The sequence below is a fragment of the Crocodylus porosus genome, unplaced genomic scaffold (genome assembly GCF_001723895.1).
Source record: "Crocodylus porosus isolate Cpor-Errol unplaced genomic scaffold, CroPor_comp1, whole genome shotgun sequence".
NCBI classification, from domain to species: Eukaryota; Metazoa; Chordata; order Crocodylia; family Crocodylidae; genus Crocodylus; species Crocodylus porosus.
The window spans coordinates 49474671-49489687 of NW_017728909.1; the positions used below are offsets into that span (position 1 = coordinate 49474671).

Below are 15017 nucleotides of genomic sequence, written 5' to 3' on the forward strand. Positions count from 1 at the left end.
TGTTTTAAAACTAGGATAGACAGGACAAGTTGTACTGTGACATCGCCCATCTCTCTCTTTGTTGTACTTACTGCCACTTTTACCTTTCCCTGCTGAGTGGTGGCAGAGAAGAGTAGACAGTGCCAGTCAGCACTGAGATTTCACTTGCATGTTGCCAGACACTCAGAAACAGCAGCATCCGTAAGCATCAGGGGTGAGGTGGTGACACAGGTCCAGAGCTGAGGGATATAACTGAGTGGCAGGCAAATATGGAGGAATAGATGTGGGAAGATGGAGAGGGAAGGAAAAGAGAAATCTTGAAACTAAAAATAGATGAGGGGGGAAGAAGGGGACCGAGTCAGAAGACAAGTATACAGTTATTTTTCTCAAGTGTTCATAGAAAATTGTACCAACAGCAGTTTAGATCTGATTAATGACTTTGCTCTGGAAAAGATAAGAGAACAACCTTTTGCTTTTGGATGAAAGTTTTTCCTCCATGTGAGGTTTTTTTAGTGTTGCAACTACTGCCTGATAGCACTGTTTGAGGGGCTGGGATTCCAGGACTCCCTCCCTGTCATGCAGGATTTGACACTGTTTGCTGTAAGGGCTGAACCAACGATTCTCCCAGTACTTTGGAGCTGCTATCTGCAGTGCCCCAGCTGACTTGTTCCTTTCTCCCTCATCATCCACTTACATCCATCTATTCTTTACAGTGCTTTTAACCAGGTTTGTAACTAGCTGATAACACCATTTCCTTTAAGCCTGGCTTGGTCACAGCTAGGACTGATGCACTCCTAGTGATGGTAGGCCATTGGCAAAGTACCAATTTATGCCTCAAATGGAGCTCTGACCTGCAGCAGAACTTCTGCCCCTTTCTTCAGGGATGGATTTATTTCCTAAAACAAAACAGTCTAACATATCCACATAAATCAAGTCCTCCTTCTTCCAGGTCTGTCTCTAGTAGAGATGTTTGTTTTTCTTTTATTGGAGGATCAAATGACTTGCAAGCTGTCACAAGATCCCTAGCTTTAAACTCATCACCTGGGAAGCAGATAATTAGGCTCAGGTGGGAGCTAAACCCCGTTCTCTTAAAGGGCCAGCCAGATTGTGACAATAATTATGACCTAGAGCACTTGGTGGGGTATGTGTGTGGTTTTGGGGTTTTTTTGCTTGTTTGTTTGTTTGTTTTTGTTTTTTGCTTTACAGTAGCATGCATCTTGCAGGCAGGAGGTATTTGTGTGACCTGAGAAGGTGGAGGGGTTTGCAGAGAGCTTATGGTGGGCATGGACCAGGAGTAGGCTAAGGAAGTAGCAGTACAGGTCAAAGCACTGTATTATTCATGGACCTGTTTTTAAGTTGTGGTGATACTTGTGTTTCAGTGGTTCTAACCTAAAACCATAAACCTTAACTATGAGGGATACCAATTGAAGGAGGCTGGATTTTACTTGTGTCTTTTGAGAAGGTTTGAGTATGAGGCCAGGAGGAATGAATCAAGTTTGAAGTCCTGTGATGTGTAGACACTGAAACAGGTGTTTTTTCTCTCATTTCTTTGAGAGGCTGGAACTGGTAGGACTGATTATCGTCCTCTTCTCATTGGGCTAGCGCTCAAATCTTGAGATTTCAGTCTCAATTGCACTCTGTTAGGCATAGCCTGAATACACAGGCAAAACACAATCCCTGTGTTAAAGAATTGTATTGGGCTGAATACTACTCCCCTACTTGTGGAGAAACCTGTGTGTTGAGCCACTTGGTCTAAATCAAACTCTAAATGTGTCTCATATCAGTACTTGTAATTTAACTGAACAGCCTTCCTGAAGAGAAGAGGTGCTAGCTTATAAAGTCATTGTGGTATAACCGGTGCAAAACATGGTTTATCTGTAATAATAGACACATTTCATTTTTCAAGGGATGGCATTCCCTGTGGATATGTTGGATAACTACAGTCATGAAGACTTAGAGAGTTCTGCAGAAGACTATATGTCTGACCTTCGATGTGGAGATCCAGATAATCCAGAGTTCTTGTCTGTCGTCAGTGACATCAAAGTAAGAACCAACAAATACATCGGTTCATGTTTTTCCTCTTCCTTTTTTATTTAATTTAACTGAACTTATTGAGGACTTTAAAATAAATGTCATTAGTACCTGTTGAGTAAAAAAAAAAAAAAAAGACTTTACCAAAGCTTTGAATTTTATCCAGATGTCCCTACCTCTTGTTAAACTGTTTTAATTTTTAACATTAAGTAGTACATTGAGTTTTATATAAAATGAGATCTGCATATTGGCTATTCCTGTTCCTGGATAATTGAGTTCTACATAAACAATTTAAAAAACAAAACAAAAAATTAAATCTCAGTCACTTGGTCAGACAAGCTTTTTACAAAAACTGAGAGCTCAGATTTTGCATTTTTGTCAGTAGTTCTAAGTGATCATAATTTGTGCTTGCATTCACTGCATCTAATGGATCTCTTATATCCTGGTTTTGCAAAATGGTATACATTAGTGGACCTTGCTTCTCTTGCTAGTCCTTTTGATTTTCCAAAGGGGTGTCTCTACTGTGTATTTTTCCTGAAGTGTATTTTGCTGCCCTTGAAGTAGCTCTGTTGATGGAAACACTTCTAGAAACCAGTTTTTGGCATTTTGTGTTCTAGCTGCCATATTGTCTAGCCAACCCAACAGCAGTTTGTAATATGGTGGATCTATATGGGTCTCCCATTGTTGATCATACCTATGGTAACAAGGATGCTTTTTTTTAAAAAGTGGAATAGATGAAACCTATGAAATAAAAATGGAAAGAAGATGAAATCTTAGTTTAAACTGTTTTGTGGGGAAGTAAGTTTCATGTTTACCCCACAACTGATGCTTATTTGTTGTCCACTATCACCATTAAATGTTTCTAATATTTGAATTTCAAAAAGCTACTGATATGCCACTAAATGTGTCCTGGTCTCACTTTGTCATGTGTTTATTATCTTAATGCCAAATGGTGATGTTCAAAACAACATTTGTATGCTGAAATGCCTGTTGTAGCACCCAAAGTTGTGAGGTGTTGAATGCACCTGTTCTAGAGATGATGCGAGTTGCAAGGGGTGAGGGAAGAGTTAGAAATAGTAGGTTTGCCTGTTATCCTTATCAAGTCTTGTTTGTTTGTTTGTTTCTTGGAACTTTTCATTAAAAGATGCAGCAGAGTGAACTTGAAGCTTAATCAAACCTTAATCAAAAGTGAGGTGTTAAATTTTTGAGATGGCAGTACTTCCAGTTGTTTGTACAGCATTTGGGTTAACTAGGTACTAGCATAAAATTGTTCTCTTTATAAAGAGAGTTCCACTTCCCTGGACCAGGTCCTGGAGTTAGGCTGAACGCAGCTCAACCTACGGTCTAGCTTGCAGGGAAAATTCTAGAGGTATAGGTGCTATATTTTACTTTTTTGCCTTATTGATCCCACACATTAGAGCCCCCAGTGATTATCCTATCATGTCCCTGAATGTAGACTATGAAGAGCTTTACATAGTCAGAACCCCAGCTGACGCCTTCACGGCTGCTTTATTAGCTTAAAGCGTATGGCTCAGTACATATGTCATCCATCTACTAATTCTTTAGGCATTAATAAAAAATCTTCCAGGAGAAAACATGGGTAGACAAAATCTAGACTTGTAATGTTAAAATAAAGTAATACTAATTTAAAAAACCCCTTCTAAAATCCACCGTCCTCTTATTTGGAGTGTAGAGGTCATCTTCTGAAAGTCTGCATTTATAAAGAGCAAACGAGGGCCAGATTCTAATGTTTTTCTTTTGCAGATCATCAAAAACCACCAGGGTTTGTAAATCAGCTTGCTTGTCCTATTGAACATGCTTTGTATATTTTGCTAATGCTGTGTTAACCAGCATTTATTGAAGCATTGTGAACTCTTGTTTCAGATTCCTATTAGCTTGTCAACTGTAGGCTTCGTTCCTCTTTATGGTGGAGATCAGACGCACAAAGTTCTTGCTTTGTTTGCACCAGAGGATGCGCTCACAGGTTTCATTTTAATTTATATTCTAATATAAATGTGTTCTGCCTCTCTGCCAAGTGCATGTAACCAGTCTTGTACTCATTCCATGCGTGTCCAGCTTCTTATTCTCAGTTTTGGCTATAGTTTGTTATCCACAACTAAATTCTATCAACCAAGAAAGGACTAGTTAATTAAATTTACAGTGACAGACTGAATTAAGGGCAACACACACTTTCCTTGGATTTTTTACTCTCTGTATGCCTTGATATATGTATTACTCTCTCTAGTCTATCCAGAGTGGGAGGGGTGGGGGGCAGGCAGACAGTATGATTTCTGTGGAGTAACTCACCCTGAATTTTACTTGAATAAATTCTCTCTGTGATGAGAAGCTCAACCAGCTGTCCCTGACTGGCTGCCTGCAGCAGGCACTGTTACAATGGCTGGCCATGCAGGGGAAATAGTTTTCACAGAATGAATAGCTGTGATGGGATGTGATGCAAGGATGCTCAGTAAAGGGAGGGATGGGAATGGAAGAGCACCTGCTGCATGGGGAAGTGTCAGCTATCATTGTCAAGAGCCAGTTAACCCTTTTCTGGCCCTGTGGCTGCTACTGAAGTTAGGACTTTGGATCCTGACTTGCCATAAAACTGTGGTGGTTGTGGGGCCAGGGAAGGGCAGCTTGGCTCTTGGTGGGGACCTGTCATCTTGTGGCAGCATCCCACCCCAGCTTCCTCTGTATGGCTGGAAGCTTGAGCCTTCTTGCTTCCATGCTGGCGCCCCAGGACACAACTCTATCAGGTATGCCTCAGGAGACTGGGGATAAGAGTAACACTTTGGGAGCGGGGGAAGAGTTTAACTTGAGGCACACCTGCCAAAAAAGTTGCCCACCACTGAACTAAAGGAATAGAAATGCAAGTGATCACCAGTTATACAGTTATTCCTCGCTTTGAGTGGCAGCACTGGAGTGAAGTGACTTGTGTAAGATTGTGTTTGTCTGCTTCACTTGTACTATGGAGTGAAGTCAGTTAACTCCATAGTAAATGTGTTCTGTGTCTACATCCTAGGCTACTACACTCACATTCTCTTCTATCGAGCAAGACAAACTTAGGCCCACTCTGGTGTATCATGTTAAGTTTAAACTTGTGGATGCTGTCTTAACTCTATATAACTCAATGGGAGTAGGCATCTCTTACTGAATTCATCCTCTGACACTCCAGTGTGCCAATAATGCCAGCCTCTGTGCCTGTATGTCACCTTCCCCTGCCTTGTATGTGGTCTCTGAGGCCCTCTACATGTTGGGTTTAAGGTGTAATTTAACCAGGTAATCACGCCTTAAGTTGTGATCCAGCTACACATTCAACCAATGAATGACATGACAAAACAAGCAATAAGTTACAAAACTATTCCACAAAAAATGTGTAATAACTTTGTATCTTGTTCTAATCATACCATTAATTGAACATGTGGCCAAGTATTCTCCTGTGGCTGGGAGCCCAACTGAGGGGCTTCTAGGCACAGGGGTGCATCACCCACTGCCAGCTCCACAGCTGACAAGACTTGCAGTGGTGGCAGTGCTGTCAGCTTCAGGGCTTGCAGCAGAGAGAATGCTGCCTTGCTTATAAGTCTCCTGAACTGCAGGGCTTGCAGTGGTGGCACTGTCTTCAGCTGCGGGCTTGCAGTAGGACCAGCATGTTTGGCTGCAGGGCTCAAAGTGGGGGCAGCAGGGAGGACGTTGCCCCATCTACAAGCCTCATGAGGTGTGGTGCTTCTTGCAGTGGCTGCAGTGTTCCCCTCATGTTGCTGCTGGTGTGAGCCCCACAGTGACGTGGGCTGCAGGGCTTGCAGCTATGGGAGCTGGTGCAGGAGGAGCCCAGGAGTGTGATCCCAGGCTCCCCCTGCACTGGTGATTAGGTGTAATGGGATGTAATATGTAATCTGACCATCATGCCTCCTGCCATGCACGCATGGCATGGCAGAGCCTCGGAGACCACATACAAGGCAGGAAAAGTTGACATACAGGTACTGAGGCTGGCATTGTTGGCACACTGGTATGTATGCTATGGCAGGAGGTGCATTTATGTGAATTGTACATTAGATCCTGTTGCACCTTTACTTGCACGTATAGAGGAGCCCTGAATTTGCCCCTGCCACTTCATGGGCAGAATGTTCTCTTCATCTCTTAATTGTCCAGCTAACACTCTCTCCATACTTATCTGTTTATTAAGATTTACCTAAAACGAAAACTTAATCCCAAATCAAAGTCATTTCTGTGGACTCTCATACATAAATTTATAGAGGTTTTAAAAAAAATCGCTTCAGAGTATGTAGTGGCTGAGTAACACCAAGCATATTGATTTGTAATTAGAATTGTACTATAATTAGCAGTAATAAACTTATTACAGCTTAGATGTCTACTTAACTTGGTAGCTATATAATTGTACAACTAATAACCAGGGATGCTGGTTTTCTCTGTTTAAAAATTGCAAATTCTCTGATAAAATCACCAATTGATTTTTTTAAAACTCCCCAAATCCCTTACTCCCCACCCCTATGCCCACTACCACTGCATGTGCCTCTCACTTGCCACCCACAGCCCTGCCCCCCGTGCTGGTGCCCCTCACTCCCCATTCAGTTTCCTGCCCCCCCCCTCCCAGAGGGGCCCCCAACTGCTAGGGCTGTGGGGCTAGTGACCTGGTCCCTAGCCCCCTGCAGCAGTGACCAAGCCCCAGCTGCCACCCACAGGAGGCAATAGCTGCTGCAGTAGAGCAGAATGCAGAGCCCAGCTGCCCCTCCTCTGCAGGCGGCATGGCCAGACCAGAGCCCATCTGCGGGGGAGTTGGGTGTGGGCTACCCACTGTGTGCTTGGGCTTCCCACTCTGTTACATCCTCCCTCGCCCCCACCCCAGGTCTCCACAGCCCTGCCGTAAGCAGGGCAGAGTGGGGTGGTTTCAAGCTCAGTGTCACCTCCTGTGAGCCCCACGCTGCCGTGGTGAGGTGCCCTGTGCCTGCCCAGTGGCAGTGGGGGTGGCAGCACAGAGGTGTTCCCTTTGCTGCTGGGTGGGAAGGGGGTGCCTCGCCATGGTGGTGCAGGGCTCCCAGCAGTGGCATCGAGCTTCCCTGGCCCTGCTGTGCTGTGCCAGACCTTGCTCGCTGAGCTATGGCCACCCCAGGGGGAGAGCAGTAGGGCAGGGAGGCCTGAGCCTACAGTGGGCAGCCTGTACCCACCCCCACCCCATGCACAGAACTGGGGGGCATGCATCCCCCATGTCCCCCTCAGGAGTATGTGCAGTGGTAGGGAGGCAGCCCTCCTCCCCTGGATGAACTGCCCATGGCTCTGTTTCACTCCCCATGCATCATCTAGCCCCAGCATGAGCCCTGCCCAACTCCCTCCCTCCTTTTTCCCGCTCTCCCCCACTATGGAGGTGTCCGTCCCCCACCCCAGCTTACTTGCGGGGAGCTGCTTTCCAAACTACTTGGTGACCATGTGCATGTGTATATACCCTGCAAGGGGTAATCCACCATTTCCTGCATGTTTCTCCTTTAAAGGAGAAAATCTGTGTTTTCCAATTTAGAATGAGAAAATTCAGGCTTTACCACCTTTTTCTATGGTGAGTGGACACCCGGATCCCTGCTAATAACTTTGTAGTGGTAATTAACATATTTCCTTCAAATTATCCTGGTATACTAACCTCCTATACCTCTGTTCTCTCCAAGCTGTAGCCTTGTACCTTGCTGACCAGTGGTGGGCTATCAATGATATTGTGAAAACATCTGTTCCTTCTAGAGAAGGGCTTCAGCAGGTAAATGGTTCCGGCATTTCGTTCATAACAATTTTTATCTTGCACCCAAGATTTAACTCCATGCCATTACAAATGATCAAAGATATGTTTTGGATTTGAAAATGAATCCAATAAGTCATTTTACTTAGGGTATGGAATCAGCTGGAGGGCAGGCACACATGCCCCTTCCCAGTGTAAGCTGTCTCTCTGTTTACCTTCCTCAAAGTTGCATTGTTCATGTTAATAGCTTTGCATGAAAAATGTTTTGTTACTGACAGTTTTCAGGGCAACTCTTCGGGCTGTGCTGTGTGGGCTTCCAGCAATTACCCTCATTGTGACGGTAGTCTTTTCTGGAGAAACTTGTTGGCCTGCCTTTATTTAATTTGGTATCTAACTGGAGGAGGAGTTTGGGCAGTAGTTAGAGTTGATGGCCTGTGGTGTTGGGAAGAGGCATAAGGAAAAACATGTGCCCTAATATCCATTTTGCTTGTTATCAAGCTTGCTTAACTATTGTTAAATTCCAGCCAATGCCTATGTTCTTTGAGGCATCCTAGACCTAAATTTTATAGCAAGAGTGTGGAGCAGCATGGAGTCCAGAATTACTCAGTCCTGCCACCACAGGCCCTCTTCTGCTTGTTTCTACTTGAAGGAAAATAATAAATCACCACTGCACATACTGTATTTAGATATTTAAGTTAAACGTATTTGGGGCTACTCTCCACAACCAGAGGGTACATTAGGGAGGAGCAGCTGAATTCTTTTTTCTTGCCACAGTAAACCTTGGCGCTAACCAGCTGTCCCACTACATCATGTCCTGATCCCTGCCACTGCATACAGCAATGAAGGAAGGGAGTATGCTGGGTGTTCCCTTCCCAGAAATGCTAATCACATGGTCTTTGTAGCAATGCAAACTCTTGTTAGTCTGGAAAGACTGAGATTTAGCTGGTATGCATTATTGTGTTTGGTAAATGTTTCTTAGAGGAAAAATGTATTTTTTTTTTTTTTAATTTTAAGTTTACACCCCTGTCCCCCGGAATTCTATAACCCTTAAATAATCAGAGCACGTGTAATACTATAGATGTGAGGAAAGCTCTGCCTAATCCAGGATTTTACATGCTGCGTGTTGCGGTGGTATCGGAGCATTTCACACTTCTCTAAAAAAAAACCCCAGAACAAAAACTTGGGCCCGATTTTTTTAGAAGTGCTAAGTGCACGTGTCTTTCCATGTCTTCAACTATACTTACTTTCAGAGGTGCTAACTACTCATAAGACCACTAATGTCCAACCCTCAATTAAGTGTTAAGTGATACATGTATTTAAATGTTTTTATATGTTTCTATAGGTGAAAACTGTTGGAGAGAGGGTGGTTCTCTATGTTCTCAATCGAATTATTTATCGGAAACAAGAAATAGAAAAAAATGAGATCCCATTCCTTTGTCACAGCAGTAGCGACTACGCCAAAATTCTGTGGAAAAAAGGAGAAGCCATTGGGTTTTATTCTGTTAAACCTGCAGGTAAAACTTTTGTGTCTGATTTTTGGCATTAAAAAAACCCAAACTTTTATTGGGCCTTTTCAAACTGCTTTAATTTATGACCAATGTATGAATCTTTTCTTGAATTCTATAGCAGGGAAGATTTTTAGATCTATCAAAAGTAAAGCCAATTAAATTATACTGATCTGAGAATAGAATTGGGGTTTTTACATGTTCTTTCCTTATACAACTATTCTTCTGCTTTTCTAGACTTACTGGGATGAGGATTTACAGTTACATATTCGTATTCATTTGTGAGAGAGGGAGCTGGGTCTTTTTTTTTAATGTATTGATATGATAGTCATGCTCCAGAACTCATCCAGGAGTGAACAACCTATGGAAATTATGATTAATATTAAGATTGTATTGCACTCATCTAGGGTCTGATCTTGCAAGGTCCCTCTGTGCAGAACTCCAGTGAATACTTCTGGGAAGCTGCAGGATCAGCTCTCATTACTGCTGAAGTACTTCTGTGTACTTCAGCAGTGTTTGTGAGAGCCTCAGTTACAGACCCAGGATCCCATCAGTATAGGTTTTCTATAAACACAGAACCAAAGCATTGTTTAAATGTATCCTATATTGTTTAAATATATCCCTATGATTTTTATAAATTCTTGTGATGCTTTCCAGTTTCATCTGAATGAAATTGATTGATTATTTATAAATAATTTGAGCACCGATAGCCTTCCATAAATAACAGAACATCCAATTTTGGGCATATAGTTTGGTGTCCAAATTCTCTTACCTTCAGTAGAAGGTTTTTTGGTGACTTCATGAGGCGCAACTGTTGTGTATGCTACTTTAGTGCATTGTAGGAGATTGATGCTTTCCCCTGGAACATCTGGCCTTGGCTACTGTTGGAAACATGATAGCATGCCAGATGGGCCATTGATCTGTTTTGGTATGGCAGTTCCTGTGGGAAGCTAATCAGCAGATGGCGTATCTTTTTGTTTCGCTCATCAATACTGTGCCTTTGTGAACATAATCATGACACATTGCACATGTCCCCATAGAATAGTTTTCATGCTAAAAGTTAAGCCCATGCAGTGATCACAATGACTTTCTGGGTTGCATTGTTTTATGACTTTATGCAAAGAAGGGATGTTTGTGCCAGATTATCAGACCACAGCATCAAAGGTTGGGTACTCTTCGTTTGTAACAAGGTGGATAAAAATCAATGATTTTTTTTAAAAAGATTAAAAATGGCTTTTTTTAATTTAAATCTTTTTTTTATTTAATCATATTTTTATATTTTTGTATGGCGCTTTTTTAAAAGAAAATTCTAATTTAAGATATGTTAAAGATCAAAGATCTCATCATGGAATAGGGATTATAATTTCAAATTATATCCTATTTGAGACAATATATTCATGTAACCCTCTTAGAAAAGTTTTATAAATAGATCACCATAGGCCATGCACTATATTAGGGGTCCAATCTTATGGGGTTCCCAGAGGCTTCTCTCTAGATTAGTAAAGATTAAAGAAAAACACTCTACCCAATGAGACTCAGTGCTACATCTAGAAGATCCCATTAAGCATCTCTGTGATGCTTAGTTTCAGTTTTCAAACTGTTTTTGTGTCTCCAGAGATATCATCCTGGCTAATAGCAGTATATGGGCATGAGAGATAACAGACCTTATTACCTACCCATTAGGCTTATTGTGTATCTGCAAATTTGTGTACACAGAGTCAATCCCTTACCTTTCTCTAAAAGTGCAGATTTTCAAGAAGTTAAATGAATAGAGGATTGTTGGGGTGGAGTAGATCTGGACAAAGAAGAGGAGTCTGGAGATAAATGCGAGGAGGGAGGGGCAGTAGAAATAGAACAGAAACATTTTGAGCAGAATTTTGTTGAAATTGCAAAATACTTCCTTCCATAAGTACCACTTTGCAGCAGCTGCTCTGAAGAAAGCAGGAAGAACAAAACTAACTCTCCCACAAGATGTGCAATAGAACTCGGTAGTGAACTGTTTTGAGCGATATATTGAGAACTGGACTAATCTGATGACAATTTGTGAACAAAATAGTGACAAAATAGATGGAAATGTCATAGCCAAAGTTCTCAACATTGGACTAAAGAGAAATGTAGAACATATGCTAAGTATCCTGAAGCCTATAGCTTTGAACAAAGGTTATCGTTTTGAACAAAGGTTATATCAAATAACAAGAATGCACTTTTTGTAGAAAACAATGATAATTTGATGCTTCCTGACCAGTAATTTAAATCCTGATTTAAATCAAATCCACCATGGTTTCTTATTTCAGCCCTGATGTGGATTCCTTGTGTGACCATCAAAAAAATTAATTTAACCTACCTGCTTTTCCTGCTTGGAAAAATGAGGCTTGTTATACCTTACTGTATACCTTACTTACTTGCTTACGGTCTATAACGAATACTTTGTAAGTGCTATAGATATCTTACTATTGTTTTTAGTTGGATTGCAAACTTTCTAAGGGAAAGGGACAAGTTTTCATTGTTATATGCTGCCTAATACAGTGAAGCCCAGTTTTTGATTGGAGTAGCTAGGTACTACTATAATTCAAATAAATCATGTTATTAATCTGATACCAGTGATTCCATGGTTATCATTCAGAAAATTCAGCAATTTTAAACACTGTTGTCATGGTGCACTGTTTTTTTTTTTTTAAATTGTATATTATTGTGTTACATATGGAAAAATCCCTTCTTATTAATGTCCACTTCCTGGTGGTGTCCTAAAAAATGTAAGGTGTAAGGGTTACTTGTTCACTCCTTAAATGATAGCTGACTTGCATGCTTGTGGTTTAGTCTTACATACATGAATAAGTATTTAAAAGAGAATGTTTGAGTTGATCATTTTTGCTTTAGCTTCATTCTCTTAATTCAATTTCCTGAAAATGTAACAGCAGGATTCCAAAGGGAGTTTTTTTCCTCACAACCCTCTCAGTAGCTTGTAGCGACTATAATCTTGCAGCATCAGATCACAATACCAGACATGATTTCCCTACTATTTTGTTGCATGGTATATTTTTTGCAGTTTTACAGAGTTTGTCCAAACAGCCAGAGTGGCTGAGACTAGTTACTGTATATAAGGTACAGCTGGATTGGGGTGAAATAAGATCCCATTCAGTTTCAATTGATTATCTAAACCTTTTCAACAAATCACTGACAAAATGTGTATCTGTGGTCCCCTCTACCCCTGTGATTTCAGGAAGCATATGTAGCTCCTATCTCACCCAAAGTTATCAGCTTCCTCTGCTGGACACAATGTTTGTGAGAAAGAAACATCGTGGGAAAGATTTTGGGCTAACGATGTTGGAGGATTTTGTGGATTCCTTTACTGAAGATGCACTTGGCCTTCGGTACCCGCTGTCATCATTCATGTATGCAGGTAAGCTCTTCAATACGTCCTTCCAGCTTCTCTGCATACACTTTCTTTCAATTTCAAAAGAAATATTCCCAACTGAGTTCAACAGAGCTGAAATAATTTAATAGAAAAACTCTAAATTTAAGCTTAAAATGTGCTACTATTTGATGAAATTTAGTTATCTGAGGTTCATAGGACAGTAAGGCTGAAAGGGACTTCACTAGGTGAGCTAATCCAGCCCCCTACTCGGGACAAGATCATCCCTGACTAAAACATCACAGCAAAGTGTCTGTCTAACCCAGGGGTGGGCAATTATTTGGATCTGAGGACCACATGGGGAGTTTTGGTGAGCTGTTGTGGTGTGGATTGGCACCCTTCCCATCCTAGACCTAAATTTTGGAGCAAGAGCCACTCAGCAGGGAGTTCAGAATTACTCAGTGCTGCTACCACAAGCCCTTTCCTTCTTGTTACTACTTGCAGTGAAATAATAAATCACCATTGCACATTTATTATTTAGATATTTAAGTTAAACTTATTTGGGGCTACCCCCCCCACAGTTCAACAGCTGACCAAAACTCCCTAAATGACTCTGCTTTGTGCTCAGTGGGGCAGCAGAGATGGGGCGGGCCCGGGGCTGCAACAGTGTGGGGCCGAGGCCTGAGGCAAAGCTGTGATCCACTGCCTGCAAACCCCTGTCTGCAGAACTGGTGCCCATCACAGGGGCGTGTAGGGAGCATGGATCTGCTGTCACCGCTGTGTGATCCCAGGGTCTCCATGGAGACCAGTCGAGACCCACGTAGGCAGGGTGCATGGCCAGGTGGATGGGATGGGGACATGGGTGGGCAGGGAGCTGTATCCAGGGCCAAGTATAGGATCTTGAGGCAGTGACAGCATGGGGCAAAGGCCAGAAGCAGATCCATGATCTGCTGCTCGCACACCCCTGCCCACTGAATCTGCACACTTTGCAGGGTCATATAGACAGTGGATCTTGGCTCTGTCCTGGGCTCTTGCAGTGCGTTTGGGGCAGACAGGCTGCGGTGCTGAGGCAGCAGGATTGTGTCCAGCAGTGGCAGCTGGAAGGAGATGCTGCCACTGGGGTTGCTGAGAAGCGAGTCTAACTGCTGCACCACCCCAGCCCCACTGCATGCCAGGGGGCAGCTGGACTGGCTGAACGTGCCATAACCTAGGCTACCCCTTACATCTGGGATGAGTAGGACCAAGGGACCCACTGCGGGCTGGACAAAATCACTTGGCAGACCTGGATCTAACACATGGGCCATATTTTGGCCACCCTTGGTTAACTTCCATGGATGGAGAATCTACAACTTTTCTATGCAGCCTGTTCTTATGTGGTAGGATTATGAAGTATTCACCAGTGGAATTTTTAATGGTTGGAGATGTGGCCAAGCCACTCCTGTTGGACACTTGGGACTTACTTATACTTCTGTAGTGGTAGGGGGCACGGGGTATTGGGAACTCAGCACTGAGGGGTTTGAGCATGCCCTGCCGAGCTCTGCTCCTCCCAAGTCCACAGGCACTCTCCAGACTGGGGCTGTTCAGGGTTCATCCCCAGCATTAGTTCTCAAGCTCACAGGAGATTTGAGACTCAAGTAGGGACTGGATGAGTCCAAAGGAGCTTTATTGTCAAAATTCTGGATCTGGAGCATATCTGTGAGTTTGGATAGGGAGAGTGCTGCAGTGGTGTGCTTGTCGCCTCTTGTCCTGCCCCTTGCCCCTATGTGGGACCTTCCACTGAAGTGCCATAGATTAGTTCTTAGTAACTAGTGTGAGAGGAACCAGCTGCTTGAACCCCCACTGTGCTCCAGCTTTATGCCCCTGCTCCATGCTCAGTTGTCAGATTTGCCCATCCTCTGCTGCATCTTAAACATACCCGTTGCCACAACTCCAGCCATGGGAATGATGATGGCTACAGTAAGTCTTTCAGGACCACATGAAGGGTTTGGACAGACATGCACAGAAGCAGCATTGCACAACGTTTCTAAATGCACCCTTGCTTTGTTTTCTCATCAATATCACAGGAAATGCAGAACAATTTGATTGCATTAAGAATGTCTGTGTATCCATTTCCTGGGGGTCCCTCTGTGATCAGGCTGGCAAGGTTTCCCCTGACCTGTCAGGCTTCTGCAGGTAGCTCTTTACAGCTAGAGATGCTGAAAAAGGCTGAAGACTTAGGGGCAGATCCTGTTCCTCCTGTTTAAATGCCTAAGTGTGATCTTATTCTACCTTGGTCAAATCCCTGAAAAACAGTGAAGGAGTGGATGGTTCTTCTGCTTGCAGCTTTTTGTAACTTATTCTCATAACTGATAATGGCATGTTGCTAACGTTGATGTATTAACATTTTATCAGAGACTTGAGCAAGGTAGAATAG

At 42.8% G+C, this 15017-nt stretch overlaps 1 protein-coding gene across 2 annotated transcripts in view; it reads left to right on the forward strand.

Moving 5' to 3' along the window:
* Positions 1-1886: 1886 nt before the first annotated feature.
* The window catches only part of FAM169A (family with sequence similarity 169 member A), a 41481-nt gene continuing 28350 nt past the window's right edge, over positions 1887-15017 (forward strand). For both annotated transcript variants that reach the window (XM_019532245.1, XM_019532246.1), the window contains exons 1-5: positions 1887-2022; positions 3895-3994; positions 7683-7768; positions 9090-9261; positions 12473-12652. In XM_019532245.1, coding sequence (XP_019387790.1) covers positions 1888-2022; positions 3895-3994; positions 7683-7768; positions 9090-9261; positions 12473-12652 — 673 coding nt within the window. In that variant the 5' untranslated portion in view covers position 1887. The remainder of the gene's footprint in view (positions 2023-3894; positions 3995-7682; positions 7769-9089; positions 9262-12472; positions 12653-15017) is intronic.